The 22,541-nt window shown below is 46.8% G+C and overlaps 2 protein-coding genes across 4 annotated transcripts in view; one reads left to right on the forward strand and one right to left on the reverse strand.

Annotated features, from left to right (window-relative positions):
- The window catches only part of CTTNBP2NL (CTTNBP2 N-terminal like), a 52,198-nt gene extending 39,098 nt beyond the window's left edge, over positions 1 to 13,100 (forward strand). For all 3 annotated transcript variants that reach the window (XM_081815674.1, XM_081815675.1, XM_081815676.1), the window contains 3 exons: positions 3,010 to 3,240; positions 7,080 to 7,187; positions 8,959 to 13,100. In XM_081815674.1, coding sequence (XP_081671800.1) covers positions 3,010 to 3,240; positions 7,080 to 7,187; positions 8,959 to 10,425 — 1,806 coding nt within the window. In that variant the 3' untranslated portion in view covers positions 10,426 to 13,100. The remainder of the gene's footprint in view (positions 1 to 3,009; positions 3,241 to 7,079; positions 7,188 to 8,958) is intronic.
- ST7L (suppression of tumorigenicity 7 like) overlaps positions 1 to 22,541 on the reverse strand; it is a 164,053-nt gene that overhangs the window by 32,260 nt on the left and 109,252 nt on the right. The gene's annotated exons all lie outside the window — the stretch shown is intronic.

Genomic DNA, 22,541 nt, shown 5'->3' on the forward strand with positions numbered 1-22,541 from the left:
TGGTGGTTGTTGTTATTATTTGTTCTATTAAACCTGTCATCCATACAATCCACCCGACTGAGGCGTTAAGTTGGTTGAAAAATACCATAGTCCATTTCCCATTTTCTAATCCATTGTTTTGTTATAATAAATACAGACTTTGAATTCACTTTCCCTATATCTGGGCCCCATATTGGAATGTACTTAAAAGAATTGTTTTGTGACAAGGAGCCTTTTTTAGATTATTCCACAGATTCTTTTCATTTATGTGCAAAACCACCAATTTTGTATAACTTGTAATTACTATGCAAGTGATTATGGAATTACTGTGAAGTACTTCAAGAGAAAACAGACAGCTTAACAACTGTTCTCAGAGAAGTCTGAGACCTCACCAAAGAAGCTCCTCATCTATTACTCGTAACTCAGTGATGCTTATTAATTATACAGGATAATAACAGTGTGGGTTTTAAAAAGTCATGTTTTTAAGTATTAGTTAGCTGTATACTCCAGCCTGAGAGACAGCTTCTCAGCAGATCTGTCAAGGTCATGAATCGTACTCCTAGCTCTTGCTCTCCCATCCCACTTCCTCCATGCTGTCCTGAAAAGGAGAAGGCTGTAGACCTACTCAGGTTTCCGTGTTCCTTTCTGCCCTACCAAACCAGTTTCGGTACCAAGAATCATTCCTTTCCCATCGCTAATGAGACCAAAATGGTAATCATGAATAAAACAACGTGACAGTAAGAAAAGTGGAATTTCAACTTTTCAAAGAGAGTCTTTTTTCCTCTTGCTTCCTTTGAGCATTTTTCTGAACTTGGATTTGCCTTTAGGACATAAGTAGCTACAAACAGGTACTTTCATCAAATCCTGGGTTGTCAATCTCAAGTTCTTATACCTGAACTTAAAGAAACAGATGTTCTTGGTGAAAGGAAAATATTGATGAGTCTCTGTTGTCTGACACTATTCCTTTTAAAAATGTAACTAAAAACTAGCCTTTTCTGTTTTACTCTTGCCATGATGTTAAAAATGAATAAAAATAGCCGGTTCAGGAAGTGGTCTTGTCTTTCTCCATTCTAAAATGGAATAAAGACTATTTTGAAATTTTACTGAGGATTTTCTTTTTAATTGGGAGCTGAAAAAATAGGAGTCTGTCTTGGACTCTATCTTTCAAATCCTTACCCCTTTAATCCACATGCTTACACACCCACATGTACGCACACACACTTGTAGTAAGGGCAGGAAGATGGTTATCTTAAGATGGTAACTAAAAGGAACAAATCAGTTTGGTTCTTCATAGTTCCAGTATACCAGTCTTATCCAAATACCCCAATAATGTCATCATTTAAAATGGTTGTAGTTAGGGGCACCTGGCTGGTTCAAGTCAGAGGAACTGCGACTCTTGATCCTCAGGGTCATGAGTTCGAGCCGCACGTTGGGTGTAGAAATTAGTTAAAAAAAAAAAAAAAAAATTTTTGTCTTAATGGTTGTAGTTAAGCCAGCAGTAAAACCCAGGGTTTCTAACTCTGCTTTGAACATTTGCCAGTTGATACCAACACAAATTGATAGCATAAATCTAAGTGATTCCTAGGTCTTAAACTTGGACAGTCTAATGAAGGATGCATCATGTTTTCAGGACTGAAACATACTTCTGTGTTAAATCCCATGTTTGCTCTAGTGTCTTGAAGGGTTTTTTTTGTTTTTGTTTTGCTTTGTTTTTTAAGCATAGCCATCGAATTGTGAATTTCCCTTTCTTTTCAAATGCGTTCCTCTTCGTGGATGCGGGTAGTAAGAAAACCTAGCTCCTCCCACCCCCCAAAAAAGAAAAAGAAAACCTAGCTTTTGGTGAAATAATTTTTTAAAAATTGATAAATAACAGTTTTCATGACTAGATTTCATTTGAGAGTTTAAATTATATAGTATTTTGCTGTGGTTTTTGAGAACGTTTCTTCAATGCTGTATTAACACTTGCCTTTTTTTTCATTGTAAAATGTCTCAGGAACCTTTTTAATGTCTGTGTAGTAAAGTAATTGTTAATGTCACTCTGTTCACCTGCATGTAATATGTAATGCTCATACGGAGTATTACTTCAGGTCCTTCCTAGTAGACCTGAAAGAATAGGGAAGCCAAAGAATATCTTTCCACTCCCTTCCTGATCTTTGGATCCAATTTGGCACGCAGGCCCAAAGCCCTAAACCAGACTCCAGCACCAGCCCGCATTCCCTGCTCACCTTCTCTCTCATCCCTGAAGCCCACCAAGCCCTGAAGGGGACAGAAAGGAAGATGGCAGGTAGCAGGGAAGAGAGACTAGAAGAAGGGGTGGAATTTGGCAGCAGGTAGAAGGGATTTTGTCTGCACCTCTGGTCGTGAGTGCCTCTGCCCTCTTGAGCGACCGATAACTGAGTGAGGTTCTGTATGTTCAGATCACAAATGTCGTAGAATATAACGTGGAAACACTTTTAGCATTCTTTACTTATCTGCAGCCGCCTTGTTACATCCCTAAATAGTTAAACTCAAAATTCTCATGTTTACCATATTTTAGAAACGCAAATGCCATAACACAGAAAGAAAGGATAAGGTATCCCTGCTGGCAGTTACAAGCATTCATAAGCAGAGGCAGTAAGCATGGTGCTGAAGGCCAGACTGCCTAGGTTTAAATCCTGATTCTGACCACTTGCTAAATGAGTAACCTGTTACTTGACCACATTATAATAGTTTTCTCATCTGCAAATTGAAAATGATAGCACTATCTTAAAGGCTAATAAAATTTAAGTAAGTTAATGTGAATGTAAATGCTTATAACCATGTTTAATACATAGTTAGCTCTACGTAAGAATTTGTCCTCTTTAATATTATTATACCATGCCCCCTTTCTGGTGTCGTTTCTACATTAAAATGGCCCAATCACCAATCAGATTTGTAGTCAGCAGGTTCCATTCATACTCACACTACCATCTTTAACGTATAACTCCTAGCAAATCCCCCTCCGCAATAGTGTTAAAATTAGCAAAATGCTCATTTTTTCCTCTTTCCCAGGCCCAACACAGAGATACTTTCATTGAAGAACGCTATGGAAAATACAACATCAGTGATCCTTTAATGGCTCTACAGAGAGACTTCGAGACACTGAAGGAGAAGAATGATGGCGAAAAGCAGCCAGTCTGCACAAACCCACTCTCTGTCCTTAAGGTGGTGATGAAGCAGTGTAAGAGCATGCAGGAGCGTATGCTGTCCCAGCTGGCTGCCGCCGAGAGCAGGCACCGCAAAGTACGTTCACCCACCTGCCTCGTGCCCCATAAACTCTCGTGATAAATGATGCCTGATCCTGTCTTGTCAGCCGCCGGTTCCCACAGTAATTCAACTGGGAGGTCTCCCAGGTGTCAGAAGCCCCTCAGCCTACCCAGGAGCCAAGAGCTCAGAGAGAAAACACAAGTTACTCAACATGTTAAATTTAGGGACTATGCCAGACACATTATTTAAGATGGCATTCCTTCCTGATAGGACCCTCCAAAACACTTGCTCTGTTTTTTCAGCTCTTGAACATCCAACCTTTGGCAACAAATTGGGGTTTGACCAAGCTTGTGGCTGAACAGAGCGTTCCCTATTTGCTTACTTAAGTGATAAATAGCAAGATTAACAGGTATTTGGGGAATGCTGTATGAGAGAGAGAGAGAATTTACCTGATTATAAACATGCAAGCCAATGGATTGTTTTTATATATCTCTAGTTTTGTTGGTTTTTTTTTAAAGATTTTATTTATTTATTTGACAGAGAGAGACACAGCGAGAGAGGGAACACAAGCAGGGGGAGTAGAAGAGGGAGAAGCAGGCTTCCTGCAGAGCAGGGAGCCCGATGCAGGGCTCGATCCCAGGACCCTGGGATCATGACCTGAGCCGAAGGTAGACGCTTAACAACTGGGCCACCCAGGCGCCCCTATATATCTCTAGTTTTGAGATTCGTTGCTTTTTACTTCTAAAACCGTAAACAGTCCCGAGGATTGTTTACCTTAAAGCTGTTCTGCCCCATTAGGAAAGTGTGTGTGTGTGTGTGTGTGTGTGCGCGCGTGCGCGCGTTTGGCTCCAGATCTTACAGCCCCTAGTTAGGCAAACCTGTGCTTTCCTCTACCTCATCTCATTGGAATTCTAGTGCTTGTGATTTTATTCCCCGACCTGATTTACCACTCAGATTTGGCCTGTAAAAGATGCTTGGCTAGAATCTACATTTTCTAAAACTATTGGTTTAGATTTATACCAGCAAGGGAGACATCAACACATTTAAGTAGGAAGCATTTTATTCTGAAAAATTGGGTCAGCAGCTGCAAATTGATGTACTTTAGTTTACTTTTATGATTACCTACGTTAGAGAGCCATCTGCTTAAAATGCACCTGACAGATTGCTTAGGCATAGGTCTTGCCCATGATTTTTCTTACTCTTCCCAGTGTCCAAATGAAAGGCCAGGGTGGAGATTTTTTTTTTTTTTTTTAAGATTTCACTTATTTATTTGACAGAAAGAGAGAGACAGTGAGAGAAGGAACATAAGCAGGGGGAGTGGGAGAGGGAGAAGCAGGCTTCCCGCAGAGCAGGAAGCCCGATATGGGGCTCCATCCCAGGACCCTGGGATCATGACCTGAGCCAAAGGCAGATGCTTAACGACTGAGCCACCCAGGCACCCCTGGGGTGGAGATTCTTAACCATGGAATTGGCCTCAGATGTTCCGTGATCCCCCCCAAAAATATACAGAAGACCCAGCAGAGTTTAACCTCTGGTCTAGAATGAACTAATCTGAAGACATTTATGCCCAGTTTAAAATGCGTTGGTGGGTCTGAGATAGTTGCCTAAGTTTGGGGGCCTTTTACGTAATCCTCTAAGAAAGTCTTCACAGCGTGCTTGTTTGATGGGCCTTTTTCCCCCTTCCTCCATGAAGCAGCTGAGCTGCCCTGAAGGGTTGGCTGGCTGTGACGCCCATGAAAGGTGTAGTGATGGGATGATTTGTGGCTCTAGGTGATGAGGGAGAGGAAGAAGTTAAAAATAACTCAAAATTCTTTAATACTATATTTCAATGTAAGATTCTTTGAGTGTTAAATATTTTCAAACCAACTGCCTGTTTGTAAGTGTTTTATCAAAGTAAAACACTGACTTTGTTACAAATCAAACAGTACCTAGAGGCTTATAATTAGGGTGCTTATTGTCCCTGTTTGCCCAAGAGAGTCCCAGTTGATGTCCCAGTTGAGTTGCCTCAGCATAGTCATTAAGAATACCCTCTTTGACTCTCAGAAGTGTTGTGGTTTGAACTGTAAATTACATGCTTACCCTGCTTATTATGTAACACAGAGTTCCCTCGTCCACCTCTCCCCATTCCCTCTTCTCCTCCATATTCAGAGACAACCACTTTCTCCTTTTGACCATTTATTTTGGTAACTAAATTCCATATTTCTAAATGGTATACTATCCCCCCTGCTTATCAGTTCTTGACACTTATATTAATGCTTCCTCTCGTTATAGATATGGATTTATCTTACACCCTGCCTCCCATTCCACCCTACCACCTTCCTAAAACAGACACATCCCCCTTTTCTCACCCTCATTCTCTGGTATTCCCAAATCCTGAGCCTGCCACATTCTGTTTCTTCTGAGGATAAACATCTGCCTTATGCCTGGGCAGTGGATGCCTAACATTCTATGTACAGGAATCAGGTTGAGGGGACAAATACCTTCTGGAAAACACAGATTTTGAGCCAGTGCCCTTGTTTCCTGCCCCACATCTCACCTCTCCTCTGCAGCACCGGCCGCCTCCAGGTTCCAGATCTCTCTGGGGCCGTGCAGGGCAAAACAGCTTCCTCCCCCATACCAAAGTAGCTACCACCCTCCTGCCTCCTGCCCTCTTCAAATGTTATTAACATTTCTCGTCTGCTACAATCTCTGTCTTTGAGGGTTTTTATCTTTTCATTACATTTCTGTAATTTTAGAGGGCTTTCCAAAAGGGGAGGAGATGATGGACCACCATTAGCCAAAATTGTTTTTCTTTATTAAATTGAAAAGTTAGGGTTTTGGGGGGTTTTTTTGTTTTGGTTTTTGGTTTTCTTTAGGATTTTATTAAGTAATCTCTACACCCGACGTGGAGCTTGAACTCACAACCCCGAAATCAAGAGTCCCATGCTCTGATGACTGAGCCAGCCAGGCGCCCCAAGTTAGGCTTTTTTTTTTTTTAAACCAAAAGGAAGAACACCAAGATGTTTTCATTTTTGTTAAATGAAAACATTTTGGGCTTCATGTCCCAGAAACTCTTCTCTCTCCATTCAAGAAAACCATTAGTGAAGAGAAACACTGAGAGATGGGAGGACAGGGCTATGCCCTAGAGGTCTGGGCCAAGGCACCTGGGAAGCAGGAACAGAAGCTGCTAAGAAATCCCTGGCCTTTCAGAATCTTGTGCAGTTACAGGTGGGATTATGTGGGAAATGTCCCTTTATTTATTTATTTATTTTTTGGAAATGTCCCTTTAAATGTGTACCGTATTCACCTTCAAATTGGGCTTAATCCTTTGGTGCCAGGATAAGTGGAATGGGGTAGGCAGATTAATTAAAAGGACTTCTGAAAAATCTCCACGTAGGATCCCAAGTGTTGAGGCTTTTTATGTGCAGGCTGAGCTCAAAAGTCTCTCCACCTCTCAGCTAACTATATACAAAATGCATGTTACTAACTAATGCAGGGCACAGTGATTTGAGCTTGAGGGGAGGATCTCAGCTTTCAGCTCTCCGTGGTCCTGTCTTGCTTCATCACCTGCCCCCATCCCCTAGTCTGAGCAAACTGCCTGCAGTTGCTGGATCTATTAATTCTCAGAAACCTTCTCAACCCCTAGAGCTCTTTAGTTGCTCTCTTCTATTTACTTGCCATTTTGTGCATCCTGAAATAAAGCATAGATCTTACTGTTTTCTAGCACATAGCTCGCATATCTTTCACCCTACTAGATAAAGTGATCCTTGATGGCCCTGACTGGGATGGATGGATTGATCTCTGGAACTATGAGAGGTGCTTAGTATTTAATTGTGTTGTGTTATAAGTGTGTTTTCTTGATATTTGGAATTTTTGTTTCTTTAATTCTTTTAAAGGTGATCCTAGACCTTGAGGAAGAAAGGCAGAGGCATGCGCAGGACACAGCTGAAGGAGATGATGTCACCTACATGCTGGAGAAAGAGAGAGAGCGGCTGACTCAGCAGGTGGTGACGGTGGAGGGGGTCACAGCACCATGCGGCTAGAATAGCATTTCTCAAAGATAGTCCTGCAGGGTGTAAATTAGTGTTGCTCCGAAACAAAGGGCCTTGTGGTCAAATAAATCTGGGAAATACTGGCCACAAAGTTAAATAGGTTTCTAATTTCTAAGACCCTTGAGTACAGAAAAAGAACAAGATGGTTTCTAAGTTTAGCAAATCTACGTCTTCATAGAATCTTTTTTTTTTTTTAAGATTTTTTATTTATTTATTTGAGAGAGACAGGGATAGCGAGAGAGAGCAGGAGCGGGGAGAGGAGGGAGAAGCAGGCTCGCCACCAAGCAGGGAGCCCAACACGGGGCTCGATCCCAGGACCGTGGGATCATGACCTGACCCAAAGGCAGACGCCCAACAGACTGAGCCACCCAGGTACCTCACATAGAATCTTTTTTTGACAGAGCTCACTCACTGTGGGACTGTCATCCCGTAGAACATACTTTGGGAACACTAGCTTCGAACTCTCAAGCATTTTGACTTGGGAATCCAGTAACAAATACATTTGACATCACAACCCAGTGTATAGACATACATAAACACATGCCTGAAACAAAAATCTCATGAAATTATATATAACCCTTACTGCTTACAATAGCCATTCATTTTTTTTAAACTTTAATCGTGGCTCATGAGATTGGTTTCCTCATCCGTTAATGAGTTTGAAAAACATTGACTAATAGGGTTCCATCAACCCTTTCCCACTTGCTCAAGAGTTTCTGTGCCTTAAATAGGGTGGAAATAATAATTAAAATAGACTGCATTTGTGTAAAAAGCAGTTTATTTATGTATTTATTTTTAATTTAAATTCAATTAATTAACATATAATATTAGTTTCAGAGGTCGAGGTCAGTGATTCATCAGTCTTCTGTAACACCCAGCGCTCATTACATCACGTGCCTCCCCACCCCCGGCAACCCTCAGTCTGTTTCCTATGGTTAAGAGTCTCTTATGGTTTGTCTCCCTCTCCGGTGTCGTCTTGTTTTATTTTTTTTCTCAAAAATACAGTTTTTTGGGTTTTTTTTTTTATTCTTATGTTAATCCCCATACATTACATCGTTAGTTTTAGATGTAGTGTTCCATGATTCATTGTTTATGCGTAACACCCAGTGCTCCATGCAGAATGTGCCCTCCTCAATACCCACCACCAGGCTAACCCATCCTCCCACCCCCCTCCCCTCTAGAACCCTCAGTTTGTTTTTCAGAGTCAAAAGTACAGTTTAAATGCAACTATTTGTTTGTTTTTAAGACCAGAAAGAATGATTACTGAAACTTGAAAAGTTTTGTTTTCTTAAGAGTACACTTAGGATGATGAGCCCTGTCTTGTACCCCTGAAACTGACGGAACACTACGTTAACTATACTGGAGTTAAGATGAATAAATGAATAGTTTTGTTTTCATCCGCATTCATCACGAAACCCGCTGTGTGCGGCTTTCTGTTATCAGTGCTGAGCGGTTCTGATCTTCTGACCCCTCTGCAGACCTGCAACACGGATTCCCGCCGCCGCCAACGTAAGAACTAGAAGTGCCTCCGAAATCAGCAGAGAAAGTTAAACCCTAGTGCGCACGTTCGGGTGGTAGGGGCTCCGATGCTTCGGAGATACGGGAGCTAAGCTCGCGGCGTGCGGGGCAGCCGTGCGCCAGACCAGAGCCCGCCGGGGTGTTTTGCAACCGCTCTCTTTGTGGTCTTACCCTAATCAGGCTGTCCGGTGGCATTCTCTTCTAGCTGGAATTTGAGAAGTCCCAGGTGAAAAAGTTCGAGAAAGAGCAGAAGAAGCTGTCCAGTCAGCTGGAGGAGGAGCGCTGCCGTCACAAGCAGCTGTCGTCCCTGCTGGCGCTCGAGTGCAGGAAAGCCACGGGCAAGGCGGCCGAGGAGGGGCAGAAGGCCGGCGAGCTGAGCCTGAAGCTGGAGAAGGAGAAGAGCCGCGCGAGTAAGCTCGAGGAGGAACTGGCGGCCGAGAGGAGGCGGGGCTTGCAGACCGAGGCGCAGGTGGAGAAGCAGCTGTCCGAGTTCGACATCGAGCGAGAACAACTGAGGGCAAAACTGAACCGAGAAGAGAACCGGACCAAAACCCTGAAGGAAGAGATGGAAAGCCTAAAGAAGATAGTGAAGGCTCTGGAGGCTTCTCACCTGCACAGTAGCCCTCCTGAGCAAGCGAGGAGGCCGGTGACCGTGTCGAAAGGCACGGTGACTGAGCCTCCCGCGCTGGTGTCTGTGTTCTGCCAAACGGAGAGAAGCCAGGGGAGCAGCGCAGCCAAGGTGAGCGCCGCCGGGCCGCCTGGTCCCGCCACTCCTGCTTACTCGTTCGCAAAAACCAACGGCCATTTGGAGCCAGAGGTACAGACTGCCAAGGAGCTGGTGGTAGGCAGCAGCGGCGAAAACCAAGTGCCTCCACGAGAGAGGCCTGTGGGGTCGGCCCAAGAGAAAGCGGTGGAGAACGGCGGGTGTCCTGTGGGAATCGAGACTCCTGGCCCAGCACCTGCTCACCTCCCGTCCAGTGGGGGCTCCCTGTCTCCCAGCAGCACGGCCTCCTCCTCCCTCACATCCTCTCCTTGCTCCTCCCCAGTGTTGACTAAGCGCCTGCTGGGGTCCTCAGCCAGCAGCCCCGGCTACCAGTCATCCTACCAAGTGGGGATCAACCAGCGGTTCCAGGCGGCTCGGCACAAATTTCAGTCCCAAGCGGATCAGGACCAGCAGGCCAGTGGTGTGCAGAGCCCCCCATCCAGGGACCTGTCGCCCACCCTCATAGACAACTCTGCCGCCAAGCAGCTGGCCCGCAACACCGTCACTCAGGTGCTCTCCAGATTCACTAGCCAGCAAGGGCCAATCAAGCCTGTCTCCCCCAACAGCTCTCCCTTTGGCACAGACTATCGGAATCTGGCCAACACTGCCAGCCCAAGAGGCGACGCCAGCCATTCCCCCACTCCAGGGAAAGTGTCCAGTCCGCTGAGCCCTCTGTCTCCAGGGATCAAGTCCCCCACCATCCCCAGGGCTGAGAGAGGAAACCCTCCACCCATCCCACCCAAAAAGCCTGGCCTCACCCCTTCTCCATCCACCACCACTCCACTGACCAAAACTCATTCCCAGGCCTCCTCTTTGGCCACCACGGAAGACCTAGCCGTCAGCTGCTCTTCCACGGCTGTCGTGGCTAACGGCAAGGACGTGGAGATACTCCTGCCTACCAGCAGCTAGTCCCTCGCGGGAGTTTCCACGGCTGACATTCCACCAGATTTCGTCCAAGAGCTCGGAGTCCAACCGTTGAGTCAGATCATGTTATTTATTTTGACAGTAGCTGAAACCATCCGTAGAGTCCATTTAGTGTATTTCGCCTTTTTGTATTTTTTTTAAGTAGAAACTGAGTCGTTTGGCTTTTTATGCCTCACACCTTTGTACTGAAGCTGGAAGGGCACCTCAAAGACATCTCAAGCTCAGCAGTCACCATCTCGTTGTGATGGAGAAAGCTAATTGAGGACCAGGTGGTGATTTGCTGTCTATTTTGGGACTGGAATCGCTCAACACTCATTGTGAATTATGCAGAAGTGGTTCGTGCAGATTTTTATTCCAGATGAACATGTCTCAAAAGTGCCTGAAATAAGACTGCCATGCGAATGTGATTCTGCAGCGAAAACACAAAATGGATCATCTAATTGCAGAAAATGAGATCCTCTGTGAATCCTGAATGTTAAAAAAACAACACTGCTTTTAAACCTCTTTTACTGTTTTTAATACAAGCTTTGGGTTCAGAAACAAGGCTGCGTCAGAAGGGGAATCCAAAGGTGGGTGTGACCTCACCACTGAGCTGAGCTCTATAGAGCCCTTGAGAAGCCCTCCCGGGCAGGAGGCAGTGGGGGGTGCTGATTTCCTCGTACTTCTGAAAAATTAAGTCACTCCCAGTTTCCCGCAGCAGTCCTTGAATAGAATGAAATCACATCTCCATTCAAAAAATATCTTCAGGCGTTACTGTTGTGTAAGGAACTTCTGATTCCAATTGCTATTACTTGAATAGGAAATGGTTACTCGTTCTGTATAAAAAGTTTTGCAACAGGATGAGATCTTTATTATGTAATCAAAAAGCAATAACTTAAGTTCATTGTCTCTGTAATATTATAAGTCAGAATTATATAGGTTTTACCAAATTGTTACACTTACTCTCGGAGCTGCCAGCACTTGGTGTATCTGTGCAACCAAATTAACTTTTCCCTAAATGGAAGTATACATAGATCTGTATAGATACACAGCCCTTTGCGTGTCTGACACACACACACTTAAACACATAAATATTAGTGTGATTGTATCTTTGGAGTTTGCAATAGAGCGTAAAGGGTGAGTAGAAATGCACATTAAGATTACCTAACAGCAACTCAGTGTGGCTGGGACCCAGTCGGTCAAAGGAGGAATCTTGTCCATGGGGATGGGGGGCGGAAATTCCAGATGAAGTCAGGTCGTCAGCGTCCTAAAATGCCAGGGCCAAAAACCGCAGTGTCACAAAACTCAACTGGCCATCTAAATGACTGAAACAGATCACTCAATCAAGTGCTGTAAGTCAGCTGGGATGGGGGAAGGCCTAGCAAACTGAAGTGCCTGAGCCCCCTCTGATAGGCAAGGGCCCCTGCTGTTCAGCCCCAGCTGCTTGTTGCCATGCAGTAGTGCTAGACCAGGTTACCAGCTCCTCAAATTCTTGTGAAATCCAAATTTTCATAGAAACATTCTCACTTTTAAATATCAAAACAGACTCAAAAACAATTTGAAACTGCTGGTTAAACACTTCTGCAGCTGGGTCTAGCTCACAAGCTGCCAAGTTGCAACGTCTTTCATTCTAGAAACTTCTGTCATTTCCATCATTGTGAGTTTGTGAGGCCAGACACCTCCCCTCTTTCCAACGTGTAGGCTAGTACAGCTGACAAAGGCCATAGGATATAAGGACGATCCCCATCTTCCAAACAAGACTCTGCAACCCAGCTCAGACAAGGTAGTTCTAGGACTTTGTGTCCACAGGGATGGAGAGGCCTTGGTGTCCTCTCATACATTCTTCCTAGCCAACACCTACCCAGCAGCCCTGTCCTCCTGCTGTAATTTAAATCTGTTTTCTCTTAATCCAGTATGAATTGATGGGGGACGGGCCGGTGATGGAGATCAATGTATAAATCACAATTGGTGTCTCCAGGGCTTAGGGTTTGATTAAGGCCAATACATCAAAAATTAAAATACTCCTCATGCCCCAGGATGTCTACCAAATGGTGAACGGGGTATCTCATAAACTGCCCAAAGCAATCATGCATTAAACTTCATTCCCGCGCACGGCCAAATGAAGTGATAAAATAGCTGACCTTCCTAAACAGGAGAGGGGCTACGGTCCCAGAGTGTTATTACCTCTCTTGCTTTAAACGGTAATCTTAAAATTTGCATTGTACTCTTCCCTTTGTTTCGGCATAGATACATAGAGAGAGAGAGAGAGAGATACTATAAGGATGTTTATTTCTTAGGAAGTGCACTGAATAATGTATTTCTTTTACAGTGTAATATGGGGGTGGGGAGATGCAAAAGAAATGTGTATTTTTGCTAGTTGCCTATCTTCTAAGATAAATAAGCACAATACTGCAATGGATCCAATAATCCAGCTAGGTATTATAGATTGGTATTTAAGTTTGCTGTAGATCGTGTGTGTGTGCTAAGTAAAAGTTCCACGATTCACAATTTTGGTACTAACCCATGTTGTGGATGCTAGATGGCTAGTCACCAGGTGCCGATGGATGCGCAGTGCATACCACAAGCATTAACTAGTCATTCTCATTTGTAAAGCCCAATGTGCCATGCAGAAGTCTTCATCCATTTTTATAGCAGACTACATTAAAACAAGTTAAATCATACTGTCTGGGGAAAATCTAATCTTGTTTGTACAAAGTGAAGGCTGTTGCACAACCGGGCCTGTTTTGTCTGGGAAGGAGCAGGTGTCGAGGGAGTACGCACGCCCATGGCTTTCGAAAACCAGGTGAAGTCAGTGACCTGTCCAGGTTAGACTCCAAAAGGAGCTGGGCTGTTGGTTCTTGAGAACCTTAGAGCTGAAGGAAGCCTTTGCGGTGATCCAGTCCTGGAGGGGTTTAAAGGGGTTCTGGGCCTTTTGAGAATCTAAGAAATGCTAGACTCCATTCCCAGAAAAATGGATATACTAACAGGCAGAATGTGGTTGATGGCTTCCCAGGATCCAAAGACCCTGAAGCCATCCATGATTCATGTACTCGAGCTGAAGAGTGCCTGATCTTGTCCTGCCCTTGCATTCTACAAGTGACTAATGTATCCCTTGTCTCCTAGTCCGGTGGTGAGGTGCGGCACTGTGAGCCAGCGCAAGCTGTAGGCAGACAGAAGCACCTGAGAACGCCTTTGATGTGCAAGAGATGTGGAGCCCGTGGGGATGTTTACATATGTCAAGTTTCCACCATTTAAGCCAGTTAATGATCATTTCAGCAAACACCGGGTATATCTGTTTTCCATAACAGCCTCACTGTCAGCAATGCTGCCTTGTCTTCACAGTGCGGGTCCCTCATGCCTGGCGTGGGGTCTCCCCCTCTCCCCTCTCTGTGCCCAGAGCGCCCCTCCCTCCCACGGACAGTCCTGCAGGTCTCTTTGGCTCCAGACCACGTCTCCGCCCTTCCTACCCTCTTGGATGTGGCCTCTTCTCTTCATTTAGTTGTGGAGATTGCTCTACCAGTCTTTGGGTCATTTTCTGGGTTATTTATACTGATGTGGGTGTTATCTAGGTGTATCTGTGGGACAGGTGAGCCTAGGATCCTCCTGCTCCGCCATCTTCCCCGGAAGGAGCCTTGTCAATTAATTTATATATATATATATATATATATATATATATATATATATAATTAATTTATAAAGTGCTCTTCTGATGCTTGGTCCTTCAAACAACTTCAAATGTCTTGAAACGCTGGCTTCAAAATTGTATCTGTTCTCATGATCATGAGTCCAAAATAGGCAATGAGCACTGTTCCATGGGAGTTATTTGTAAAACCAGATGAGAAAACTTGAGAGCACCCATCTGCTAGTGTTATCAATGGCCAATTCATTGGTAAAAGCAGAGGAGGAGAAAGGAGACTGGGGTAGTGGTTCTCAAACTTTACTGTAACCTGAGAAGCCTTCCAAAATAAGGACTCCTGAGAATTGGGCCTAGGGGCCAGCTGATGCAGGTGGCCTGAGGCTCCCATTTTGAGAAACAGCGCCTCAGCCCTTACCTGTTCTTTCACAAGAACTTGCTCTTTGCCTCTGACCTGCGGAGATGTCTTAAACTCTTGAATCTGGTTTGCCGGAACCTCAATGATATTCAGAGCCAAGAGTGCTTACTTGGGTCCAAGCACCATATTATGTCCCCTGTGCAGATGAGATCGCTGAGGGCCAGAGGCTCGCACAAGGGCCCTTGGTAAGTGCCAGCCTGGATTGAAGTCCCCAGGGCTTCCCACTTTCCACTACTTGTGTTTCCTGGGTTCTCCTGAGGTGCCTGTTGGCCGTGCCCAGGCCCCAGCCCTAGGGAGTCTGATTCCGTAGCCCAAGTGAGGCTCTAGGTGAGTACCTGGGCTGATTTTTAGGATGGACCCGGTGTGAACCCTACAGGACACCACATTGCTCCTTCCACTCGCCCTAACAAACCCCCCCCCCCCAGGAGTGGATTCTCAGATCTAACCAATGCCAGGAGACCTTTATCAGGTCAGATAAGTTGAACAAAAACAGGGGCGCCTGGGTGGCTCAGTCCATTGAGCCTCCAACTCTTGATTTCAGCTTGGGTCAAGATCTCAGGATCTTGAGATCAAGCCTCATGTAGGGTTCCGAGCTGGGCGTGGAACCTGCTTGAGATTCTCCCTCCTCTCCCTCTGTCTCTCCCTATGGTAGCACACAGAGCTCTTGGTGGGCAGGAAAAAGTTACTAGAAAAGGAGCAAATGTCTTTTCTCCTCTTTCCAAAGCATTCTTTACCTGGGGGGGTTCTGCAGTATCTCCCTGTGTTTGCATTATGTCTCAATTGGCTTGTCCTAGTCTTCGTTTGTGGTCAGAGACAGAGGCAGTAGGAGTCCCCAAGAATGCAATGCTGTTTCATGTGGTGTGCGTTCTGCAAGGGCTTGGGGCTGGTGGAAGGAGTTCCCAGGGGCACAGCACTCTGCAAAACATTCCCCCAGTAACTTGTAGGGAAGACCTAGGAAAAGGCAAAGAGAGAAAGGACCGTCTTGCAAAAATACTGCATTCCCCATAAGGGTTCCCTCCTACCTTCAAAACCTCCATCAGCAAAAGAAAAATGAACATCAAGCTTTGGAAAGCGTCGAACGAGTCTGACTTCTGGGACACCTGCGAGTGACTTACTGCCTTGGAGGGATATAAAGCAGCTTTGCCATTAGAGTGGGGAGCACAGGGGTATCGTGTAGCTCTCCATGCCACTGTGAAGTGGTTGCCTCCACGAAATTACTAGGAAGTGTTGCAACAAGATCGGCCTTATCCCTGGGGAGTCAGTCACCTACTTAATTTGACAAGAGTCCAACAGACTAACCACACGGTAGACACTCAGATTCCATCAGAAATGGATTTAGGGGCGCCTGGGGGGCTCAGTTTGGCATCTGCCTTTGGCTCAGGTCATGATCTCAGGGTCCTGGGATTGAGCCCCGCGTTGTGGGGGGGGGGCTCCCTACTCAGTGGTGAGTCTGCTTCTCCCTCTGCACCTCCCTCCACTCATGCTCTCTCTCTGTCTCACAAATAAATAAAATCTTAAGAAAAAAAAGAAACGAAGGATTTATTTCCCTAGCTGCCGGAAATGCTGACAGTAAACAGCCCTCGGCTATAGGCCCCTTCTAGGAATTGCCTGAACTGAAATTAACTTGACCAAGGTCACCTCTCCTTCAAGGGGCAGCTCATGTCCAAAGACTGATTGGCGTGCCGTATAAAGACCTGGCCCCAGGGCGCCTGAGTGGCTCAGTCCGCTAGGCGGCTGCCTTCAGCTCAGGGTCCTGGGATCGAGCCCCGCATCCTGCTCTCTGCTCAGCGGGAAGCCTGCTTCTCCCTCTCCCTCTGTTCCTCACCCCCCACCCCCTGCTCCTGCTCTCTTTCAGATAAGTAAAATTAAAAAACAAAACAAACAAAAAGACAAAAACCTGGCCTCCTGTCCCAAATCAAGGGAACACTGAAGGGTCATTCCCTGCTTCAAAACCCCTGTAGGGTTGGCTGAGCCATCTACTGAGAGACTCCCACAGCTCAGCCTTCCCTCCCTTTTTCCTCCCCTCTGTCCGTTCCGGTGGAAGCCAAGGGTACACCCCTGGTAAGCCTCCCCCCTCCCAATCTCCGTCTCACACTCTCTTGTGTTCCTTCGGGCCATGATTAAGGCCTCTCAGGGAGGGCAGGCACATTTTCGGAGTATTTATGTGGTGCCCTTCCGTGTTACTTCCTTTAAACAACACAGCTACTCGGGGAGCAATGATTCTTTCTCACCCCCTGAGGTAAATCAGGGCCGCCTGAGGCCCACAGCAGAGCAGGGCTGAGAGCTGGTGACACGGCTCGGATTCAGACCGGCCCCCGTTCGGCCCTCAAGTCCACTCCCCTTCTCCTGGCCACACGACAGTCAAAACGGTAATAATACATTTGGGGAGTTAGGAGTAGTCGCTTACTGTCAGTCATGCACCTAAGTATGAAGCCCCTGGGATTACTGGAGTAAGCCTGGAGCCTCTCAGCAGGAACAGGACCCCGAAGGCCTGAGGGTTTTGGTGAAGAAGAAGGAGAAAGACGACTTGCCGACCCACCTGGAGTCCTCAAATGTCAGAGCTAGCAGGAAGCTCAGACACCGGACATGGCCCCTTCCCACCCTGGGTTCTAGCTCTGACCTGTTACAGGTTAGGAGAACGAGGCCCAAGCTGACAGGCCTCGTGAATGGCAGAGCCCAGGCTGTCTCTTCAGCCCGCACTGACCGCTCCTCCCAGCGCTGACCTGGAACCAAGAAGTCCTCCTCTCACCGGCCTCTCTACAACGGCCGGGCTTTGGTCTCGTTCACCTGGGCTGCCCCGCATTCCCAGCCTCATCCTCTGCCCACGGGCCTCGGGCTGCCTGCCGTACTTGTTGCCACAAAAATCCCGTCCTCAGGTCCCTGGACCGGTTTGACAGCTGAGGTGAGGCGGGGCGTGGGGAACCGGGAGAGCTTCTGTCCCCGGGCTGTGCTACCATCTGTCTAGCATCAGCTCCGGGAAGCTCTTACTCATGAGGCCTGCCTTGCTCCTCGGGTGTGGACAAGAAGCCGCCGAAGCCACCAGCATCTCTGTGCCCCGCGCCTGCGAGTCTGACCTACCCGTGGAGGTGGGGGCGGCTGAAGGCTTGGAGACAGAGACCCTCCGCCTCGGGTCCTCCTTCCCCACCTGAACTCCGAACACAGAGCTCTCCCAGGAGGGGCCTTTGGCATTCCCAAAAGACTTGCCCCTCTCCCTTCTGTGCGGTACCCACTCTCCCGCTCCCCCGGGGCACCCAGCCCAAAGCAGAGCCTTCCAGAACGCGTGGGGCCTCAGAGCAGACAGGGTGTCCTCAGGGTGGTAGGGTGGTTTAGAGCGGCGACCACAGCACACAGGCCCCTTCTTCAGCCCCAGCGTGTTTTCCTTCCCCTGTGTCTTGGTGAGTCAGCACCATGGGGCCACACACAAGGCTCCTATTCAGGGCTCATTTTCCTTCTGCTCTTGCTCAGATCTTGGCATCTCCCGCCCTCCCTCTCTTTCTCTATGTGGGCCTTATTCTCGCCATGGGAAAGCTATGCGCCCTGCCCTGTGCCTTCCCCTTTCCCCAGTACCACGGCGCATTGCCCCCCTCCCCCAGCCACATGCGCCCACATTCCTCATCCTCACCTTCTGGGTGTTCGCAGGCCCAGCTGGACACAAATGTAAAGGCGGCAGAACAAAACAGAAACGTCAAACTGTTAAATCCTCCATCGCATATTTTCAACCGTGGTTTGCTGCTGCTGGCTCTGTGCAGGCCCTGAGCTATGTTAATCTCACACACACACACACACACACACACACACACTGGGCATGTGGGCCCTCTAGTCACCATGTGTTTATTAAGAACCGACTCCGCGTCAAGCCTCATGCTAACGGCTGGAATCTACACTCTGTCGGGAGAACAAGTCTCGCACACGTGACATCTCGGGCCAGCGCTGGGATGGACGCAGCAGGTGCCCCCCAGTGGGTGACGGGGCCCGACGTGCCTAAGAAGTTCAGCAGAGCCGGGAAATCTCCGGGTCGAAGGCACCGACTTTAAATACACCGAAGGGCGCAGGATGCGGGTTTGTGATGACAGGGGCGTGTGTGCGGGGTACGTAGCACGCAGAACACGGGGATGCAAAAGCTAGTGCAGAACAAGGGCTCGGTCATGGCCTGTGTAGCCTTGGGCAACGCACTGAAAATGAAGCTCCGCCGGCCTCCCGCTGACGGTTTTGCGAGAATCCCGTGCAATGACGCGGGCAAGCGCCCGGCCCCCGGTGAGCACCCGGCGGAGGCCTCGCCGCCTTGGCGGGGAGCGGCGGCGGGTGAAAGGGCGCCCCCCCCCCCGCGCCGGTGCGTCTGGCCGGGAAGCTGGGTGGCTCCCCCGCGGGGCGGCTCCCGGCCGCCGGCAGCCCCGCCCGCGGTCGGAAAGCTGAGCCGCTGGCGCCCCCTGGCGTTTCAGTCGCTGTGCTTCTCCGGGTAAGGACTGGGTCTTGCGGTCGGGAAGGGACCCGCGGGACAGCCGCGGGCGCGAGCAGGGGTGCGTCCCTCCGGGGGGCCCGCGCTCAGCCGCCTCCCCGATGGGGAAGGCCTCAGCCCCCGGCCGCAGTCCCCGCGTGCGGCCCGGGTGGAAGCCCGAACTAGCGAGAGGGGAGAGAATAACGGCAGCCGCCTCGCAGGACGGTTGGGAGCCTTAACTGAGCCGATCCAAGACCGCAGACTCGGCAGGGCACGCGCACGCCCTGGGCAAGCGATAGCTGGTAGCGTCTGTAGCTCCGAGAACACTGACCGGTGATACTGTAAGAACAGGAAGAAGCGTGGCAGCACAGTGAATTCCCGGGGGGGTCAGCGATGGTCACACCCAGGCAGTGACACGTGTCCCGGTCTTCAAGGAGGGGGAGATGCTCTCAAGCGAAGAAGGGGATGAAGGACATTCCAAGGAAGGAGAAGAACGTTTGCAACGCACTGAGTTGCCCGTGGGCATGGTGAGAAGCCTGGGGTGGGCGTGTGGATCTGCAGAAGAAAATAGGAAGAGGAAAGGGGAGGGTCTGCCCAGGGAAAGAACTTGGACTCTATCTGGTGAACCGCTGGGAGCCTGAACTGAGGCATCATGAGCAGAAACAGTTACACATGAAGCTAATGAAGTTTAAGCTTCAAGGACCGTCACTGATATGGCCCCTTCCCAACCCTGAAGAGCCCAAGGAATGTGTCCACGTGGTCAAATGTTTTTATAAAATTTGCAAAAGTAAGATAACTGCAATCAGTTAAGACTGCTGTCTCTCTGGGCGTCTGGGTGGCTGAGTCGGTTAAGCGTCTGCCTTCCGCTCAGATCATGATCCCAGGGTCCTGGGATGGAGCCCAGCATCTGGCTCCCTGCTCAGCTGTGAGTCTGTTTCTCCCTCTCCTTCTCCCCACCTCCCCCACCACTTGTGCTCTCTCTCTGTCAAATAAAATCTTAAAAAAAAAAATACTGCTGTCTCTCTTTATTCTGACTTCTCCTACATCGTATTTTCCCCCATGTTGGGTGACCTTGGAATGGTGGCCACAAGCATTTTTGGAATTCATCTAAAGGGGACTATTTTTAAGTGAAATACATTTATGTGGTTTGTAGTCACTTCCATGTAGAGCTGAGTTTTTGCTAGCCATCCCGGTGTAGGAATGGCTTCCAGGAATGCTCCCATCATCATCATGCTGCCTCACTTGGCATGATGTGAAGCGCTAGCGCCGAAGGTTGTATTGTTATTGATATATCCTAGAGCACCTGGCACTAGAAGGAAAGTGAGAAGTGGAGGGGAAAGAAGGTTTTAAATGAATGGAGTCAGAAGCTGGTCTCTAGAAAATTCATCCAGTTATTGGATGTGTCAAATCATAATGGGCAATTAATTTCTCGTCCATGTCTAATCAAAACAAAATTTCTCTCTTGTCAGGAAAATATTTAATAATGCAATGCACGCAATTATAAATGCACCATAAATATGAAGATATAATCAAAGAGTATGGAGTCAAATTTAATTTTAAAGAGTTCTGCTTCTGACCAAGATGGAAAAACAGGGAGTGGCTTTATGCTCCCACCTAAAACACCTAAACACTGAGTAAAATATATTAAACAACAATTTTCAAGACATTGGACTTTAGGCAAAAAAGGACTGAAATGGGAAACCAACAAAGTGGGTCCTATGATGGTCCCAGCAGTGAGGGGTAATCGAGGAATGGCCTGGCAATCTCCCTAAGTTGAGATAATGCTGGGAGTCGGGAGGGAGGAGTATTGGAGACAGGAGAGCTGCAATGAGAGACATCTCCAGAGATCTTCAGAGGCCCCCTACTAGAATCTTCAACTGAATACTAATCGACATATGCATGTAAGGAAACCACCCAAAAGGATTAGATGGAACAATACTCAGAGCTCATGTGGGACTAGTAGTTTCTGTTCTCAGCAGCCAGAATAACAAATCTCATAATTCGCAGAATATTGGATAGAGTGCCCAAAAGGTTTTTGTCTCTATGGTGGGCCAAAATTAACCCTAGAGTAGGTGCTACTCTGCTGCTCCCACCTAAGAAAAAAAGTTTAAAAGCAAGCCTCAAGTGCTTGATTCAGCAGCACTTACACTAAAAAGTGTAACTAAAAGTTAAAAATCGCATTGTCTAGCATTCAGTAAAAAATTGCTAGGCATGCAAAGAAGCAGAAAAATATGGCCCATAATTAGGAGACAGATCAATCAATTGAAAATTAGCCAAAAATGACACATTATTAGACAATTATATTAAAACAGCTATGTTAACTGCATTCCATATGCTGAAGGAGATAAAAGAAAGACAGAGTTTGTTAACAATATGAAAGACATGGAAAAGATCCAAATCAAACTTCTAGAGATGAAAACCACACTACCTGAGATGAAAAAAAAAAAAAAAATTGGACGGTATTTTTTTTTTTTTAAGATTTTATTTATTTATTTGACAGAGAGATATAGCCAGGGAGGGAACACAAGCAGGGGCAGTGGGAGAGGGAGAAGCAGGCTTCCTGCTGAGGCGGGAACCCAATGTGGGGCTAGATCCCAGGAGCCGAAGGCAGACACTTAACGACTGAGCCACCCAGGTGCCCCAAATTGGATGGTATTAACAGCAGATTATACATTATAAAAGAAATGATCATTAAACTTGAAAAAATAGCAATAAAAACCATCCACAGTGAAACATAGAACATTTAAAAAAAAGATTTTTAACAATGAACAGAATACCAATGAGCTTTAAGACAAATTCAAGCGACCTAATATAAGTTTTATTGGAGCCCCTGAAGGAAAATATTTGAACAACTAATGGCCAAATTTTTCCAAATTTGATGAAAATTATAAGCCCACAGACAGAAAAATGTAAATGTGCCCTCAGCACAAGAAACCTAAAGGAAAACACACCAAGGATCATCATAATCAAACTTTTTAAAACTAGCGATAAAAAGAAAACCTTCAAAACAACTGGAGAAAAAAAGCCCATATTATATATAGATGACCTCGACTAAAAATAACGGCAGACTTCTCAAGCGTAACAATATAATCCTAAAGAGAGTGGGGCAATAGCTGTAGAGTGCTGAGGAAAAAAACTGTCAACCTAGAATTCTACTCCTAGTGACAATACCTTCCAAAAGTGAAGGCAAAATACTTTTCTTAGACATGCCCAAGGCAAAAGAGTTCATCACTGTCAGACTTGTGGTACAAGAAATATTAAAGAGAATACTTCAGGCAAAAGGAAAATGATACTAAAAATCTGTATCTACACAAAGGGATGAAAAACACTAAAAATGGTACCTATGTGGGTAAATATAAAAGATAATTTTTCTTATTCTTTAAATCTCTTTAAAAATTCATTGTCGGGAGGGGGGGGCCTCGGTGGCTCAGTCAGTTAGGCTTCTGCCTTCAGCTCAGATCATGATCCCAGGGTCCTGGGATCGAGCCCCGCATCCTGCTCTCTGCTCAGCGGGGAGCCTGCTTCTCCCTCTCCCTCTGCCGCTCCCCCTGCTTCTTCTCTCTCTCTCTCAAATAAATAAATATCTTTTTCAAAAATAAAAAATAAAAATTCATTGTGGGATTTACAACATAGAA

The sequence above is a fragment of the Leptonychotes weddellii genome, chromosome 4, assembly GCF_054177405.1.
Source record: "Leptonychotes weddellii isolate Sample4059 chromosome 4, ASM5417740v2, whole genome shotgun sequence".
Taxonomy (NCBI): domain Eukaryota; kingdom Metazoa; phylum Chordata; class Mammalia; order Carnivora; family Phocidae; genus Leptonychotes; species Leptonychotes weddellii.